The sequence below is a fragment of the Hesperophylax consimilis genome, chromosome 29 (genome assembly GCF_061612785.1).
Source record: "Hesperophylax consimilis isolate HC1 chromosome 29, BYU_Hcon_1.0, whole genome shotgun sequence".
Classification (NCBI taxonomy): domain Eukaryota; kingdom Metazoa; phylum Arthropoda; class Insecta; order Trichoptera; family Limnephilidae; genus Hesperophylax; species Hesperophylax consimilis.
This window is the reverse complement of record NC_142864.1, coordinates 16,343,268-16,362,121: the sequence shown is the minus strand read 5'-3', so window position 1 is coordinate 16,362,121 and position 18,854 is coordinate 16,343,268. Positions and strand designations below refer to the sequence as shown.

Sequence of the window (18,854 nt, the reverse complement as noted above, 5' to 3'; positions counted from 1 at the left end):
TGCGATTTTTTTTTATCGAGGGAATTTTATATAATTTACGTTTCGGCATAACGAATGTATATATAAATTGTTATAAATAGGTAGAAATGAGGAATACTTAACTACTTAATTTTAATATTATAAATCTATAAATTCTTTTATTAGGTAATCGTGGCCGATGGAAGCAAGATGCCAGAAGATGTGTCCAGCAGATCAAAGCTTCTGAGAGGGTTGCCATCGCGACCAATATCCCTCCCAGCCACCCCCCTGGATGACAATGTTAGGATGACCGTCAAAACTCCAGAGAATCGGGTATGGAATTTGTCGAATAATAACAAATTTGTTGAGGGATAATTTGGAATGTTCGGTATCAAAAATTCACTTGGCTTTTTTATCATTGAGTGATCATTCTCAAAAAATGTAACAATAAGGAACTCCAGTCCATTTTTTTTATTAATAATAATGACCTTCTTTAAGTTATTAAATACCAGTAAAGATTTTTTTATTGTTATAGTTCAAAGTGTTAATTTTTCGGGTCTCCCAAAATCGCACCAAATCTATGAACGCGACGGGTGACGTCACTAGTCACCAGTCTCAAAAAGCCTACGGTTTTTTCGGCGCTGTATTTTGTACGGGAGTCGAGACGTTTTTTATTATTAAGACTACCCGCTTTTGACATTGAAGAACACTAGGTATCTATAATAGCATCTCGTCAATAATGTTATTGTATTGAACCAAAGTGCAAAAATACATCCATGAGCACACCTGATAAACAATTTACCGGTGTTTAAAAACCTGCATTACTACGAAATAAAAATACAATGTAGACCATAGATATATTACTCACGTAGACTGGTCATGATGTCAGAACCGTGTCAGAATCAGCAGATTCAGTCGTACCAACCTAACGGTGTATTTTAAAGAGATGTTGCTTTATTCGTTTTTTAATGACAATAATTTATAAATTTTACGTATAATAATATAAAATAAAATTTATATATTCAGCATCAGCGTTTTTTTAAATTGGCTACACAGGAGACCCTGAGAAAAAAACTCAGGGTCTATGTCATCTTTGGGGATCCTGTGTGGAGGGTCTTTTTATGGAAAGGAAGTAGAGGCAGTTCTGGGAACAACAATGGAAAGGGTGGGCAGGAATCTGGGGGTCAATGTGACCAGGAGTGAAGGACGTGTGAAAGAGTTGACTGCCTCAGACCAGTGTTTTCCGGGAAGCATAGTTCAGAGATGTAGGGTGGGGCCATTTCATTGATGGATTTAAACACCATCCAGCACAGTTTGTACTGGATTCTTTCAGGGCACTTGAGCCAGTGAAGGTTACGAAGGTGTTCTGAAATGTGCGAATATTTTGAAACCCCGGTTATGAGCCGTGCTGCTGCATTAAACACAGATTGAAGTTTGTCAATTTGATATTTTGGAAGGCTGGCATAAATGCCGTTGCAGTAATCGAGACGTGAGACTACGTAAGAGTTGATAAGTAGTTTTATTGCTTCTGAAGGAAGGTTTCTTCGGACAGACTTGAGTTGTCTTAGGTGAAAAAAATCGGTGCTTACAGTCCTATTTATTTGACTTTTAAACGAAAAGTCTGAATCTAAATTGACACCGAGAAGTTTGACTGTTGTTTTTGGGATGATATCGTTGCCGGAAATACAAATAGGTGAATCGTCTGACAAAACTCAACCCATGAACCCGGGCGCCCCTGATAAGTCACCAAACGTGGCAAACTACTTGGTTGACCGACGGCAGGAGTTTTGGTTTTCCAAAAAATAGTTTACTGATCTGTGTGAATATATTTTTTTAGTTCATAATATGTTTCACTGGAGTTCCTTATTGTTGAGCTAATTACATTATTTATCTCTTGTATTTGTCTTTGTATCTCTTGTTTCTATTTGTCATTTGAATGAGTTTTTATATAATTTTGTAATTTTATGTACCTATTTGTAAATTAACTTAGTTTTTATAAGTGGATTGTTTTCACACAAGTGTACAATCATCTGTAGTAAGCTAGCACAAATAAATAAATAAAATCAACCCATTGTAATCATGTACCACGTTATCGTGTATAGTTCATTTTCATGACTGAATGCTGTAGAAATGAGATCCCTGATGCGTATATGTGTAAATTGCTGATTAACCGTAACAATACGTAACGTAACAGATTAAGAAAGGGACGCGTAGATGGTTTCAACATGTATAACGAATGAACGAAGAAAAGAGTGTACGGAGAATATACGATTAATGGTAGAAGAATTCGAGAACTCAAGACATGGCACGATCAAGTGAACTAAATACTCAAGTCGGACCATGTCAAGAGCGGAATAACAGAAGTGTATATATGAGAACGGTTGTGACTTATTTATTGGCTGTATGCCTTTACATGCACATTTTACTAAAATAACATTTAAGCAAGGCTTCATCACATCACTAATCCGCACATCATTATTTCATCGCTTCACCAGGCACGCAATAACACGCGCAAGCAGCAACCGCTCCCGCAAATGCAACCGCAACCGCCGCTCTTGCTGTCTTCGTCAACCTCCACGGCACTAGATCATCACACCCAAAGGCACCCCGTCATCCAAATCAAGCACAACTTCATCATCAAGACATGCTATACGACCTTTACCTATGGCTACCTCACCACCTTAGCCAATGCCAGGACAATTGTATCCACTTATGAGACAGTTGTTTCAACGGTGACCACAGAACCTTACACGCCAACCATGACTGTGTTTGACAAGACCCCCAAAGTAAACGTCATTTGATGATTATTAAGAACCACCCCACCACCCACTTTTGTAGTTTTGTAGACCCTTTGGTTCAACCTCTTTAGAAAATTACGTACCCTAAAACACGTCAATCATGACTGTGTTTGACAATACCACTACATTAAAAGTCATTTGATGATTATTATAAACCGACCCACTACCCACTTTTGTAGTTTTTCTAGTTTTGTAGACCCTTTGGTTCAACCTCTTTACAAAATTACGTACCCTAAAATACGTCGATCATGACTGTGTTTAACAAGACCATCACAGTAAACGTCATTTGATGATTATTAAGAACCACCCCACTCCCCACTTTTGTAGTTTTGTAGTTTTGTAGACCCTTTGTTACAACCTCTTTAGAAAATTACGTACCCTTAAAGAACCGGTAAACGTACAACTCAACTCAATGATAATTCAACACACCTTTAAATGAACAGTTATTAAATAAAAACTTGGTTGAATAGGTTTATAGTTTAATAACTTTATGTCACTTTTTAAATGTGTTTTGAATAGTCATCATTATGTTGAATTATCATGGAACCAACAGAATCTTACACGTCGACCATGGATGTTTGACAGGGCGACTAAGGCAAAGATCATTTGATGATTATATAACCCCCATTGATAATTTTTGTAATTTTTTAGACCCTTCGAATCTTTTTTAGAGAGTTTGACTTATTTACGAACCCCTACAAAATCCATTAGGTTTAATGTCTACCTTAAAAATTCTAAAAAGTATTTTGCCAATCCCACTAAAAACTCAGAAACCCGGTTTCCTAGATTAACGTAATTATGTTTTGGTCACAATGTCGTTTTCTTTTCTCTTTACGATTTAGCGGTTCCTACGTACTTATAAATATTTAACTTGATATAAAACTTAATAATATCTTCGGTCAATCGATCAAGTCGCAAGTCAAGTAACGTGGTAGGGATTTGTTTATTCACACCCCATGTTGGCTTTTATATTACATTAATAAATTATTACGTTATATAAAATATAGAATGCACATACAGTCATGAGATACAATATAAATTATTCAGAAACCAGTACGGAATATCAAGAACTGTCAATTATTTTAAGCCCCCGCATCCACAATTTTTACCGATTTATAACAAGTTTCTCTTTAATTCTTTAAGTTTTAAGCGCTAAAAAAAAATTTATGTTATTTTTTAAGATAATATCCGTACATTTGTTATGCTGAAACGTTAATTATATAAAATTCCCTCGATAGAAAAAATCACAAAGTAAGCTCCGAAAATTATTAAAAACACGTTTTTTCCTGTTATTTGATATGTTATAGGCATGAAATTCACAGTGATTTTTTTCAATATCAAACGAGTCCTGTTTTATTAAATATTTTCACAATTCGCTTAGTTAGTATCGTTTTTTTTAATATTAGCACGCTCCCTCTAATATTCGTATTTACATATCTCCCTTTCAAATCAAATTTGAACACTTAGTACGGGCCCTTAATAACATTTTTTTTTTATATAACTTAATAAGTAAAACCTCAAATTATAATACTTAACTACCAATAGTACCTTAATTATTTCTTAGTCGAAGTATGATACAGTTAAATATAACCGAAAGGGATAGGGTCGGATTAGCTCAGTGGTAGAGCAAAGCCCCAGCAAGGATGAGGTCGTCGGTTCAATTCCTAGAAGCAATCGAATCTTTTTCTGATTTCTGTAATTCAAATTTTCGTTTGAGTAATATTGTCTTCTATGATTTAAAATTATTTCTTTATTTGATAAGACTTTCAATACCTCTGTTGTAAATATAGAACTTATTTCCTAAATTATGCAATATGATTGCGTTGGTCCCTATATTATTACAATAGTGAAGTATCTTCTAACAAACCTTTCTACTTTGTACATGAAAGTCAATCAACAAGCAATTACAGATCAGCTATTGGTGCTGGTAAATGAAAATGATTAGGCGCAGAACACTTGTATTGACATGACTTTAGTTATTTTCACATTAAAAGTGTTAAAACAAAAAATTGTAAAAATTGTTTTTAGCCCGTTTCTTCAGATTCTTCTAACAATACTTGTATGTTTTGTCTTATCTCCGTGTTGCATAATATTTGAAATCATTTTCCTCGACAATTGACTGCAGATATATAAAAAAAATGATTCAACGAATGCGCATCTTTTCGCTAGTCTAAGTCCGGGGACTTTTTCCCATATATTAACGAGAAAAACGCGTAACATCCCATTAATATATTCATTATCTTTGTATGAAAACTGCTATTGTATATTAACATGGTGGAGAGAACGTCTGCTTGCTTCTAGTTCATTGTACTATATACCTCATTGTGTTTCAAACCTTCTTTAACCGTTCATTATTCAAACAATTGTTCATCTAACCATTTGAATGTGCTGAAAGAAAGAGTTTGTTATTGTTTGTTGCATCATTTTTTAATTGTTTTCAGACCGACAGGCCACAAATCGACATGTTCCAAGCAACAAAGGCCGTTCAGAAAACTGCTCCTTTAGAGAAGCCAGAAAAGAGAAACGACGAATTGCAGAGTCTCTCTGATAATTATGGCATCATCCAACCATCAGAAGTGACTCCAAACTCAAACAGTTGTTCCATGTCTTCTTGCCCGTGCACTGTGACTCTTACAGAATCTTTAAAAAATCAGAATACAAAGATTATGGATGGAGCATCAGATATTGAAGATGCGCCGCTTCAGCTAAAAAGATCTCCGATGAAATCAACTAAATATGGAGCTACTATCATCGACATAGCTCCAACAAAGACGAGCGATTTCAAAAATGACAAAAACACAAAAGTAGCCAACAAAAATGGAGCACCTCCTTCCGATACAGTTGTACAAAAATACACAGAAGTTATGAATGATGGTTCCAATGACGATAAAAAGACAGACAAGAACAAAGCAGGAATTAAAAACTCGAACACAAAAGAAAATGACAAGTTGAACAGCAATTCAAATTCCACCAAAACTCATGATGATAAAAGAAAACCGCCTGTTCAAGACAAGGAGCCTAAAACCCCTCCAAAGACCAAATTCCAAGTTGCAGACTTATTGAAGTTGGGAACTCTTGGCATCAAGAAACTTGCGCCAATGATTGAACAAATGACAGGAAACCTTAAAAGAAGGCAAGAGATGAATAAGCAATCAGCTACTGTTAAGCCTGCTACAGTTTTTACACCTTACATTGTCAACAAGAGGATTGACAGCATCGAAACAGAACCTACCGATCATAAAGCGAACAGCAAGTTCCCTATTTACATCCCTGTTGATGAATTGGATACGGCTGAATCTCAAAATAGCTACGTTAATTCCACCCACCACCAGAATATGGTTTGGGCATCTCAGAATCTTAAAAATTCACGAAATAATATCGGATTTGGAAAGCCAGTACATGAGAGTCCATTGTTGAATGGAGGTATCCCAATCAGTCCAGGTGAAATTATAACAGCCAATTCTGATGTCATTGTAGGGAAACCAGCAGTTGGAGGGCCAAATATTGGACAAATGGGACAGAATAATAACAATAATAACAACAATCACAATGGGCCACCACCCCAACATTACCACGATAGTCATTCGCAATCTTCAAACTTCCAGGATGTTAGAACTAATCCTCCTCAAAGGGGTCAAGGATTGAAGCATATTCCCTTCATCAGGGATGAGACCTATGACCTAAGACCACCGGGAATGCCTCAGCAGAGACCTAACTTCCCACCATCAAATACCATGAAGCAACATCAACCGAATATTCCTCCGCCATTCAAGCAAATGAGCCAAAATATGAATGCTCAAAATAACAACAACAATCAAAACTTTAATAATCAAAACACGAATAACCAGAACATGAATATTCAGATTGGCCATAATCAAAATGTTAACTTCCAAATTGGTCAAAATAGGCCAAATCTAAACCCGCCACATTTTCAAATTGAAGTGGTTAAATCAGAGAATGTTCCATACACTGGACAGAATCCAACAAAACCAACAGTAGAAGACAATACACCTCACAACACTTATATTGATCACATTGGTGGTTCCATCCATCCACCACTCCAGGCAGAAAGTCACTCAAAGCCAACTTTCTTAGACTATATCCCAGCTCTTGGTAGCCCAACAAGCTATCAAACATTCATAAGAAATAATTTGATCACTCGCAAGAATCACGATGATGTTACACAAAGCAATAATGTCGATGACTCAAGGCCAACATCTTCCAAAGTATGGAAATCAGAAGCCATTCCTGTGAATAGAGAAAATCAGTACAGGCCAATCGCCCCTGAACCTATTTTACTGACGGATGTAGAAGTAAAAACAGCACCAAAACCATTACTGGTAGATATCCAACCATCTCGAGTAGCTAATGTATTGATTCCTCATGGGAGCACAACTGCTCTCATCTTTTCAGGGTCATCTGAACCTCATAAGAATGGAGAATATATCGATGATCCATTGCCTTACCCAGAACCAGGTTATTTCGGAAGCTTCAGCATCGATGCCCCACATTTAACAGCTGTCCATGTAGGAGGCACTGTACCCATACAACAAAATGGTCAAACAAACGTCTTCCATCAACAGCAGCACATTTCTCAACACACCGAGCAGAGATTGCCGCAAAAGAATGCTAATATCAACTTCAATCAGGTTCCAATGAGAAATAACCCAGACCCACAAATTGTTAATCATGGAGTGTCTGGACTTAACCAAGACGTAAAGCCACCTCCAGGTCATAGGTGGAAGTACGAAGATGGAGCACATGGAAACCAACCTCCAAAGAACTTCCGCGATTCAATTGCACATGGTAATAGTCCAGTAGGAAATAAGCAAGAACCTCATTCGCATTTCGGACCTCACCAGAGGAAACCAGAGCAACACAACGTTAACATGAATTTTGGTCCTGATGTGAATGTTCCACCTCCAGTCAGGAATCAGTATTTCAATAATGGCGGCAATGGACCACAAAATAATCAAATCAAAACTACCACAGCTGGTTATGAAGGAGAACTTGCAGTACCACCACCTCCACCACCAACTGTTCAAGTTAAATACGAATCAAATGTAGGAGTACTCAATTCAGATTATGAAAGATTCAAGAATGGACCTGGCCAAAACTTTGGAGGACACAAAGAAAGTCACAACGGAAATGGACAAGGCTTCCCTATCAGGCCACCAAACCCAACTCAAAGCAGTGATAGCAATCCTCCAAGAATAACATCTGAGGTGTACTTTGCAGCAACGGCCTCTCAAAGTGAAGATAACCAGAAACTGAATACATTCAACTTCAATATCCCGCCATCTTCAAATAACAATTTCAACTACAGACCACAGGTTAATCAACACTACGATGGATCTCCACAAGAGAGTGTTCATTTCCCCACAGATTCCACTAAGTTCATCAACACATTTGATGGAGGCTTGGTCACATTAAATGCAGGAACTAAAGTGAACATTCCAAACATTCCCACAAATAATGTCAATCTTAGGCCACAAAACCAAGGAGGCATTGGAAGCATTGGAGGTGTTGGAGGTCATTACACTATTCCTCAAGCAGGAGGACTTATAACTCTGAATGCTGGAGCAAGTGTCCATGGAACCAGTTTCCCAGAACAGTCCATCTCTGGAACAAGCCTCAATGTACCTGGACCACACCAAGGAAATGGACAAAACTACAACTACCAAAACGTCAAAGAGTTCAGTGCTCATGAAGGCGAATCTACTGGTATTCCCATCGGAACCAACTTTGCTATCAAGGTGGAACCACAACATGGTGTTCACAGCTACGAACCTAATATTCAGATCGGAGTTCCTGGATTATCCACCGCAGATTTTGGAAATAAAGAAAAGGGTCCAGAGATCATTGTTGGAGGTAATAGTTGGAAAGCAGGCTCCAGCGAAGACGAAATCATTTCTTACGAAGAAACCAGTTCCGGCTTTGGAAAGATTGCTGATAGTGTGCAAAACGGAAATGAAAAAGTACACGTCGTCCATGCCAGCGGTAATAGTGGATATAATAACACTCAAAAGCATGGACAAAGCCAAGGATTCGGATCTGTTATTGGCGGCCAATCTCACTTCCAGGGTAGCAATGAATATCAAAATAAAAACCAGCAAAATTTGCAAAAGCCAATATTGAATGGTCACAATAATAATCGTAATACAACATTTAACCAGCGACCCGTTATCGTAAGTAACAATATTCCTGATTCATCATTTATGTCAGGCTTCTCCAATCAGAATAAGAAAGACCAAGAACCTGTTGTTCTCAGCAGACCAAGAGTACCACCGCAAAATACAGGATTAAATACTTCACAAAATCAATTTGGAGCATATCCAGCAAACAATATGAAATCAGAAACAACAACTCGTAAAGTGATTCCGATTAGATTCGATTACGAATCTAATGCACAAAATGATGGAAATGGTAATAAGGTACAGCAATCTTTGCCTGTTATTAATCCCAACTGGCAGCTCTCTCCTAGGCCTAAACCAATAGAAAATCAGAACATCCCACAACAGAGGCCAAACAATGAATTTGATAACAAGAGAGTGAACGACTATAGAAACCAGGCTAGTCTGACAACTCAAGGACATAACCCAGCCTATATCTTAGCCAATTACAACAGCAACCGGCAACCAGTTTATGATATTCCAATAAGGGAGGAACCAGTGTACAATCCTGGAAAAACAACAACACGTCCTACAGAGCCACCTAAACAAACAACAAAGAACTATTCTCCTAAGAGCCAATATCCTAAAGAAAGCCTTAATCTGAATACTGGAGAGTATTCTCAAGGATCCATGAAGGTTCCTGTTGTTAGTTCCACACCAAACATTTTGTCAAATGAAGTCACCGTGAAGTACAACAAACCGTTCCCGAACAACTCCTACTCTCAAGATGAACTTCTTTTGAGTTCTGGAAACAACTATTACGGCCTCGACAAGAAAAATCCTGGATTCAATGCTGACGACAACATTGGATCGCAGACAGAGCAACCGTTTGATAATCAAAAGTATCATGAAGTATCCGTTGTTACTCTCCCAGCGATTAAACCAACAAATCCACCAATGTACCAGGGACAGTATAACTTACAGCCTCCCAGACCATTCTCTGTTAATGAAGTGAACAAGGGTAACGCTAACAATGCTGCATTCAATAAACCAGAAAAACCGAGGCCTTTCCAGAAACAACCACAAAAAGAGACTGGAGACAGCATGACTCTGAATATCGGAGAGGTTCCAGCTAAACCAGCAAATAATGCTGTATCATCAAGACTACCACAAGCATTCAGCAAAAATAACACAACTTACAACAAGGAATCAAATAAAATCATTACATCAACAGTCAATGCTTCTGCCAATAGGCCCTTGAGAATTATAAACATCACCACGGACAGAACACCCTCAACTCTCGCTGTAAAGGATATAGAATTGACAACCAAGCAAGAAAACAACACCATGGTTATTTCTAATCTTTCTCCTCCACCACCAACAATGGACTACAGTTTCAAACCGACAAACAATGAAGAGACAATCGAAGGTATGGGTCCACCGCCTAAGACACCAACTCCGAAACCAAACAAGGAACACAATAAATACAGTGAAGTGTCCACCTACAGACCTTCTTACAATGTGCAAAAGAACCAGCATAGAAGACCAACTGACTTCTACAGAATAACTTCAAGACCCTACACGAGATACACAACTGCTGCTATTATAAGGACTAAGCCAACATCTGGAACGAGGATAGCCTTCCCATCGCGCTCCACTCCAGTTGGTTGGAATAATCCTACAAGAATAGAAACCAAGGCAAGTGCTTCTAAACCTTCAGTACAGATAATGATCAATCCTTCTTCTGTTGAAACAGCTTCAGTTATCAAAACAGCACCTACAACGGTCGATTCAATCATAATGAATCCAGAAATGTATCCTGAAGAAGCAGTGGGAATCGTAGTACCCTCTGTGATCCAATCAAGTGCAATTCTTCCAGAAAGAGTGCAACCGGCCATTTATCCGACGATGGTTATACAACCAAGTCAATCCATGCTTGCACCCACCATCATAAGTGCCCCGTCAGTTGTCTACCGACCTTCTGTCATTCAAACTTCAGAAAACTTCTTCAATGAAAATGCCGTGAAAGCAACAGAAGTCATAAAAACAGCATCCACGATAAGCTTGGACGAAGGTTCAAGAAAACCAATCAAGACTTTGATACATAAATTCACAGTCCCACTAGTACCAACACAAAAGAATACAGTCATCAATGAACATACCATCAATGAACAAACAATCAATGAACATATCATCAACGAACATACCATCAAACCCGTGCATCACGCTGGCAATGAAATCCAACAATCAGACGATTACTTAGATAAACGACCAGAACAAGTGACAGCTATTACGTACACTACGACATTAGCCGAACCTGCTTCGACAATCATGACAACAAGATTCGTTACATTAACTCACACTTTGACTGTGACACAAACAAAAACAAGCGTTTTGACTCCTGCAGTCGGCTCAACAACACAGACTGTTGTTTTGACAAACACACAAACTTCGACAGTCGTAGACGTTGTGACAGAAATTCATACGTTAGTTCAACCAACTACAATTGTATCGACAATCACAAAACACATACCAATAACAACCCTACCAGACTGGGAAACTAAATATCCTAAAGTGCCAATCGAACCGACACAAGCGCAAGAAATGCCGATGAAAACAAAGGACATCAATCTTGACAATGTATCATTATCGTCTGATGAAGAAGATCTGATTATTACACCCGATGAAAACAGTTACAATGATATTGCAATGAATAACAATGACACTTCATCACAAGAAGATGGAAATACATTCTTTGTTGTGATGAACAAGTCTCAGGGTGGAGGAAAGGGTCCCAGCATTGCTCCTCCAGTGGACAACGGAGACTTTATAGATAATGGAGTCACGAGGATTGAGGAAGTTGGCACTGATGGAGTGTCTCACGTGCTGTTGGGAGAAATTCTGCTGGCTGGAACACCATACTTGGAGACCAGCCATCCTGCCAAACCTGCAGGTAAGATATTATTTCAAAAGTAAATTAAAAATACAGATTTTTCATATTTTTAATATTAGCACACTAAGGCCCAGTTGTTTCGCTTCTAGGTGCCTTTCAGCTTTCTGTCAAATTGTAATAAGTCGACATGATAGTTGTTGTCTTGTTAAAAATCTGAAATGGTTGTCAAATAAAAATGGCACAAAATGATGAAACTGGCCATTTGATGACTGAATCAACAAGTGAATTTATGTGAAACAACCGGGCTTTAACGTGGAAGGGTTGTTCTACTTTTTACGCTGCTCCTATTGTATACCAATCTCTTTCGAAAGGTAAAATATTTAAGGCTATCACATCTTATTATCTTCTTGTGTGGAAGAATATTTAATCAAAGGGACTTTATTATTGAACCCTTGAACTTGGTAATAAATCCTTACACTTGCGGAACTGGCAATGAATGCTTGAAGTGTGTTTAATAATTGTAATCCCGTGTCCCCAGGAACTGGTTACGGTAAGGAATGTCAGCCAGAGTGCCAGGCCTCCAGGAACGAGAGGTGCCAGAGAACCCAGGGACTCATGAGATGCGTCTGCAGACCGGGCTTCGCCAGGATGTTCCCTGACAGGCCATGCAAACGTAAGTTCAATATTTTATTCAATAATTGTCTGAGCGTAGCGAAGTCTTGTTTTAACTCAATGTTTTTACATTTCTGTAAATTTTTTTGTTCATTCCGTTTCCGGTTTAAGATACTGACCGTTTTATTGATTCAGTAAAGATTCTTTTTTCAAATTTAAATAATGTTGAAAAAAGGAATTGTCATTGAGATAGATGGGACAAATCGTCTAATTTCCCATTTAAAATTAAAAAAATGTTTTATAAAATATATGTTTATAATTTAACTAGGTAGTTTTTTCAGTACCTACTTAAAAAATTTATGATTTGAGAGGTAATTTTGGTTTTGATTAATTAAATAAGAGAAAAATAGAAACATATTTTTTTGGACGCCAGTTCTACTGTTCACAGAACTACTACTGTAATATTATAAAGATTGTAAATTAAATCGTTATTCTATCGGCATTGTATATGGATTTCTTTATGGCAGTAAGACATGGAACTGGTAGAGGAAGGACAAAAGTAATCTGAATGCTGTACAAATGAGATTTTGTGTAAAGTAAAACACTTCCTTGCAAATAGAGTAGTGGATGCATGGAACAAACTTCCACAACATGTCATCCATTCTACTAATACAAACCAATTTAACTCTTTGCACGCGGCCGTATCAACTGTTGTTACGGCAAAAAGTCTATACTCACACGCGGCTGTATCAACAGTTGATACGGAAACTTTGACGGCCGATATTCCCGCTCTCTTTCGTCATAAATGTATTTCTTGCTCACTTGGACATTTGTAGAACTATCACGATGCTGACATCTAAAGGAATTTCTCAAAAATAAAATTGTATTTCATAAAAAAAAATCGATAACCAAGTGTGCCTCTTCGCGCCTTTTAGTCCTTTAGTTTACATTTTTGTCAACGGATGGCGTTAGTACTAGTTTGTCATTCACAACTTTTCATAACTAAGAATGATAAGTGATCATGGTGTCCCTTTTGTGTCTATAAACACAGTGGGCTAAGTACACACACACCGAGAGTGGTTTATTTATGACGCCGAGTGAATGGAGGGACCACATTCAAAAGATACGGTACGTCTTTGTATGAAATTTTATGTTTTTGTTTTTATAAACATCTAAGAGTGTTGACACACGAGGATTTGTTTTCATACTGTGGAGAATAATCTGTTCTGTCTATATAGTCCAATAAATCATGCCAGAATGCTATAATTTGACATTTAATTGCATGCATAGGTATTTGAAAATATGTACCGCGTACGGGTATAGATAAAACGGAGCAAATTAACGCGTTCAAAAGGTTAAAGCTCAATTGTAGTCTTATTTGGAGAGAAAAGAAAGGATTGACTTATTTTTTAAATTTAAATCAACTCAATTACGTACTGTCAGACTTATTGTGAAATAAGATATGATAGCATCAGCAGAATGCTGCCTGCTCATTAAATAATAATTATAATTGAAACATACACGTTTAATTATAATTTCCAGCGACCTACACCTACTCGATGAAGCTAGCCCTGTCCCGATACGGCCGCGATCGCCTGCTCTACCAGGATGCCCTGTCAGACCAGACCAGCACCGCCTTCCAGAGTCTAGCGCAGGCAGCTCACGAGGGCATTAACCGCATGGTCATGCAGTCCGACCTTCGGGACGTATACCATGGGGTGCACGTTAACGGGTTCCACCCTGTCAAGATACCGTCTAAGGAAGGAACTTATACTGGAGTGGTTAATGACTTCTATGTTCAGGTTGGTTGATATTTTGTTTTATACTTATACACTGAAGAGATAAGCATTATAATGTGTTCCATCCTATCAACACACGGTGTTTCAACACGTTGACGAAGGATTTTAACCAGCGTATCTTGAGCATATTAGTTGACGTCGTTTTGCATAGCTTTTTCCAATCCGATGAAGACATTAATTTTCCTCTTATTTTGAATGTTGGCAAAATTTCATCAATCACGGAATAAAATTGTAGATTTTCCATAAATAACATAGGTGGGCCAAACCGCCCGCTACATACAATCTTCTTTATGAAGATATATTGTTTTTATTTTCTGTTAATAACTTCAATAAATCAATAAAGAAGTGTCGACAAATTTCTCGAAAACTTGTGTAAAAATGACGACTTGCAAAAGGTCTCTGATAAAATTAATTGCATTGCATTTTTGCCATCATTCATCAGCACAACTGCTTTGTTTTATTTAATTATTTTATTTTTATATAAAAAAACTTTCAGTTTATTTTAAGAATTGTAACGAGCGCTACCTTTTTTACTGAACTGGCAACGTTCGAGTCATAATATAATGAATTAATATATTATTTTGTTTTATTTTCAGTTATCTGACAATGCTCACGAGACAAGACTAAAGGAAGTGATGGAGAAGTATCTTAGGACCAATAACTACAGTCTGGGAGGAACAGAGGTGTATGCAGCTGGAGAATTGGTCGATAAACTGGAAGTCGGAGGTATTTAAAACAATTCAAAAATGTCCGGTATAAGAATTCCGTATCTGCGATGCGTTCTTACCTTAGTCGACTGGGAAAGTGGGGACCTGGTGATATCTTGAGTCGTCTTATTATAGTCTGTTATATTCTGAGATGTTTTGAGACCTCTTGACATCCTATGTCATTCTGATACCCTTAAATGTACCGATTCAACTAGAGACGTTATTGGGTAACTTGAGACATCCTGGGACATTCTGTGACAAGTTGAAACATCATTAGACATCCTGTGTCATTCTGAAACATACCAAAACATATTGATACACTTTTAGACATACTACGTCCTTCTGAGATATTCTGAAACATTTTGAGACATTCTGAATCCTCCTAAGACATCAAGAGATAACATGAGATATTATTAGACATCTTGGGACATCATAAAAATTTTGAACTTACCTGCACTGCGTTGTTGCTTGTTCAGACCTTGTTGTGTTAGGAATGTCACCAAGGGCCCTGGTTATTATACATTATTAGACTTCCTGAGTCACTCGAGACAGTGTACTTATTACTAAGATCTTGAGAAGATATTATTAGATATTGTGCATCACCCGGAGATGCCCTGAGACATTATTAAACATTCTGGGATATCTTGAAACCGGGAACGGCCCTGTTCTGGCGCAATTGGAGCAGTCCGCTTTGGGCACCGACTTACCAAGGCGCAAAATACTCAAGGAGCCAAGACGCTGATAATACCTAGCAACTGACACAGCCTCCTCAAGGTTTTTACCGGCGCTAGGCACCATTTGGCTAACGACCATCCCTGCCTGAAACAACAAAAGACAATTTGCAATATTATTAAACACCTGTATCATTCTGAGACATCCTAAGATTCTCTCTCTCTCTCTGGTTTCAATCCTGGGATCGGTTTGCAGCAATTTCATCTAATCTCCTCTTCCATTCTTCCCTGTCTTGTGCGGCTCTTTTGACTTCTGCATATGATGAGAATATAGAGGACCTTGTCCGAAAGGCGTGCAAGATGGATCGGCCATGTTATACGACAAGAAGGCCTCTTGCATGTCATAATGGAGGGTATGACCGAGGGGACCAACTCTAGGGGACGCCCACGCCGAGAGTACCTGGAGGACCTGCTGGTGGACGTGCGCTGCTCATCCTAAGATTACTTAAGACATAATGAGATAACTTGAGATATTATTAGACATCCTCATACAACTTAACACATCCATCAAATGAATAAAATCTTTATTTGCAGATTTCAACGAGTGCGCCAGCGTTCAGTTCCACGACTGCTCGGAGCATGCGGAGTGCTTTAACCTGCGCGCCTCCTATACCTGCAGCTGCAGAGAGGGTTATGCTGACCTCAGCCCCAACCCGCTCTACCCGGGAAGGATGTGCTCAGGTAACCCACGAACTTCAACTCAACCTCACCACAAATCCACTTTAACCTCACCAGAAATTAAGAGCCTTTGGAATTGTGGGTCAAAATCACATGTTTTCGTGTATTGTTGCTGATTTTCATGCATGGAAATACGGAAAACTTCGCAAAAATCAACGTAAGCTCCTCTAGTTCAATGCGATTTATCGCACGGCACATTTCGACTTCATGGATAACAAATGCGAATAGTCGCTGATGAATAGCATATATGCGACAGCCACATAGAAAAGGTTAAACTGATTTTAATCTCATTACTTGGATTAGATGTTTCCAAGGTTTTTTTGCGTAACTTTGGTCGATTGCACACCAAGTTTCTCTTCGCGCAGCCTCTGCAATGATGTCTTCCTCCTGAAATTGACTAAAGAACTGTGCTTTAGCTTATTGGTTCACTGTTGTTTTCTTTTATAATTCCAGCTGAAGCAGTGGGCTGCGAGAAGTGCCACTACCACGGCACTTGCTACAACAGAGATGACTCCACGCTTTGCGAGTGCTTCCAATGGTATGCCGGAGACACCTGTCAGGTTAACCTCAAGGGTGAGTCAAATATACATAAAGAAAACCTGTTTTAATAATATGGTAATTGTCAATAAATACTGTAGAATGATTATAAATATCTCCAACTTTTGATATTTCTCATACATTCTTCTGATGGCAGCGTGCTACACTAGCCAAAATTGCCAGACAATACAAGTAAATATTGTTAATATTTTACTGGGATTGGGCGTATAATTAATATTCTAGGATATTTGATGTCATCCATTTAGAAATCGCACTCCCTTGACTAGACTGCTGTTTTGGCAACAGAGGAAAAAAAAATTTGAGAAAGACTAACTAAGAATAATGTGACAATATTATTTAAAATCCTCCTTCCTTAAAACATGGAGGACTTGGCTAAGTGTAAGTGCTAAGAGTAAGTATAAGTGCTAAGAGGAGTATTTGGCATGCGTTTGACGTGTTTCTAATTTCTCCGTTTCAAATATTGGAATCCGTTCGTTATGTTAAGGGGTGCTGCAAAATTTCATTTTTAATAATAATGATTTAATGTATGTTTCTAGTGATTCTGATTTCTCTATCTACTCTCGGAGCCCTGCTGCTGTTGGTGCTGATGCTTTGCCTGGTGATGGGCTGCGCCAGGAGAAGACGCACTCGCCCCAACCCAATCATGAACACTTGCATGGCTCCTCACCAGGTAACAAAACATACTTCTATTTATTAACCTTCATCAGCTTCTGTGATCTTTATTTAGCAAGCGATTATTTTTATTCTTCTTGTGGCGTACGCTTCAATTTGATATTTATCACCCAGCACTCTGGAATACAGCATTCGCATGACGGACTTCATTAATCAGTTTTCTCTTAGTTATGAGTTAGGTTATCTTCAGGGCCGGCCCTACGCAGGTACAATTGGAGCAGTCCACTCCAGGCGCCGACTTACCAAGGTGCCAAGGATCTAAGATGCAGATAACGCCTAACACCTAACACAGTGCCCTTGAGCTTTTTACTAGTGCAAGGCACCGTTTGGCTCAGGGCGGGCCTCGGTTATCTTGCATTTATCGCTTATCATTGTTGACGGTTTCACCTCTTCCTCGCACTCTATAATGCGGTTCTGTCTCCGACATTGTTTTTGTTGCACATCAATGACCTTTTGACATGTGCACCGATTCATTGTTACGCGGATGACAGTACAGTTCATGATAGCTTTTTGTTTGACAAGCCCCCAAAGGGCACACAAACTCCAACGGCTCGGAGGGCTTTGAAGCAGAGAATGGACGGTTATCTCGAGAGTATTTCCTCCTGGGGTAAAAATAATCTCATCGAATCTAATGTTTCAAAGACCCAATCCTGTCTGATTACGTCTAAAAGGGATCCAAATCTTAATTAGTTTCCCTCTCTGTCCAGTGTTTTTTGAGGTTACACTAATACTATATTCACATTCTATCTTTCATATCAATGCTTGGTTTAATGTCCAGGTTCTTATTACGGTGATTCCATCAAACGCCAAATAACTGGTAAACAATGAATTATAACCATTTTGTTTTATTTATGCCTTTTCAGGGAAGCGTCCAGTCTTCTAAACATCACCCGACATTAGACAAAAGAGCTCTCATCCAAGAGAGAGGTAATGATTCCGGTGGAGAGGGGAGTAGCATTCACAACGCGTCCCTGCCTTATATTCCTGCCAAGGTAAACTATTGCTGTGTTCGTTGGAAGTAAAAAATTTCCAAAATCTTTTTTTGATTACAAACATCGATTATACGTTATTATATACTTGATTCTGTGCAAAGGAGGATGATTTGTCTGATTGACGATGGAGACATTCTGAGTCTATTCTACAGGTATTAGCAGCATTGATCTCCTGGGCACTAGCGCGCATATGCGAAACTCGACAAACATGAGCTGAACAGTTGATGTTGTCTTCATGAGAATGTGTTGATTCTTCCTTTCGTTTTTGTGTAAGACGGTTTGCACGTGGAACAAGCTACTGGCATCTGTTTTTCCTCCTTCACATAACCTGAACCTCTTAATA

At 38.5% G+C, this 18,854-nt stretch overlaps 1 protein-coding gene across 1 annotated transcript in view; it reads left to right on the top strand.

The window, feature by feature from the left end:
- Window positions 1-234: 234 nt before the first annotated feature.
- Window positions 235-18,854, top strand: part of LOC149409920 (uncharacterized) — a 31,050-nt gene continuing 12,430 nt past the window's right edge. The window contains exons 1-9 of the mRNA XM_089649046.1: window positions 235-291; window positions 5,198-11,822; window positions 12,301-12,435; window positions 13,917-14,176; window positions 14,770-14,899; window positions 16,146-16,292; window positions 16,743-16,862; window positions 17,384-17,517; window positions 18,383-18,511. Coding sequence (XP_089505172.1) covers window positions 265-291; window positions 5,198-11,822; window positions 12,301-12,435; window positions 13,917-14,176; window positions 14,770-14,899; window positions 16,146-16,292; window positions 16,743-16,862; window positions 17,384-17,517; window positions 18,383-18,511 — 7,707 coding nt within the window. The 5' untranslated portion in view covers window positions 235-264. The remainder of the gene's footprint in view (window positions 292-5,197; window positions 11,823-12,300; window positions 12,436-13,916; window positions 14,177-14,769; window positions 14,900-16,145; window positions 16,293-16,742; window positions 16,863-17,383; window positions 17,518-18,382; window positions 18,512-18,854) is intronic.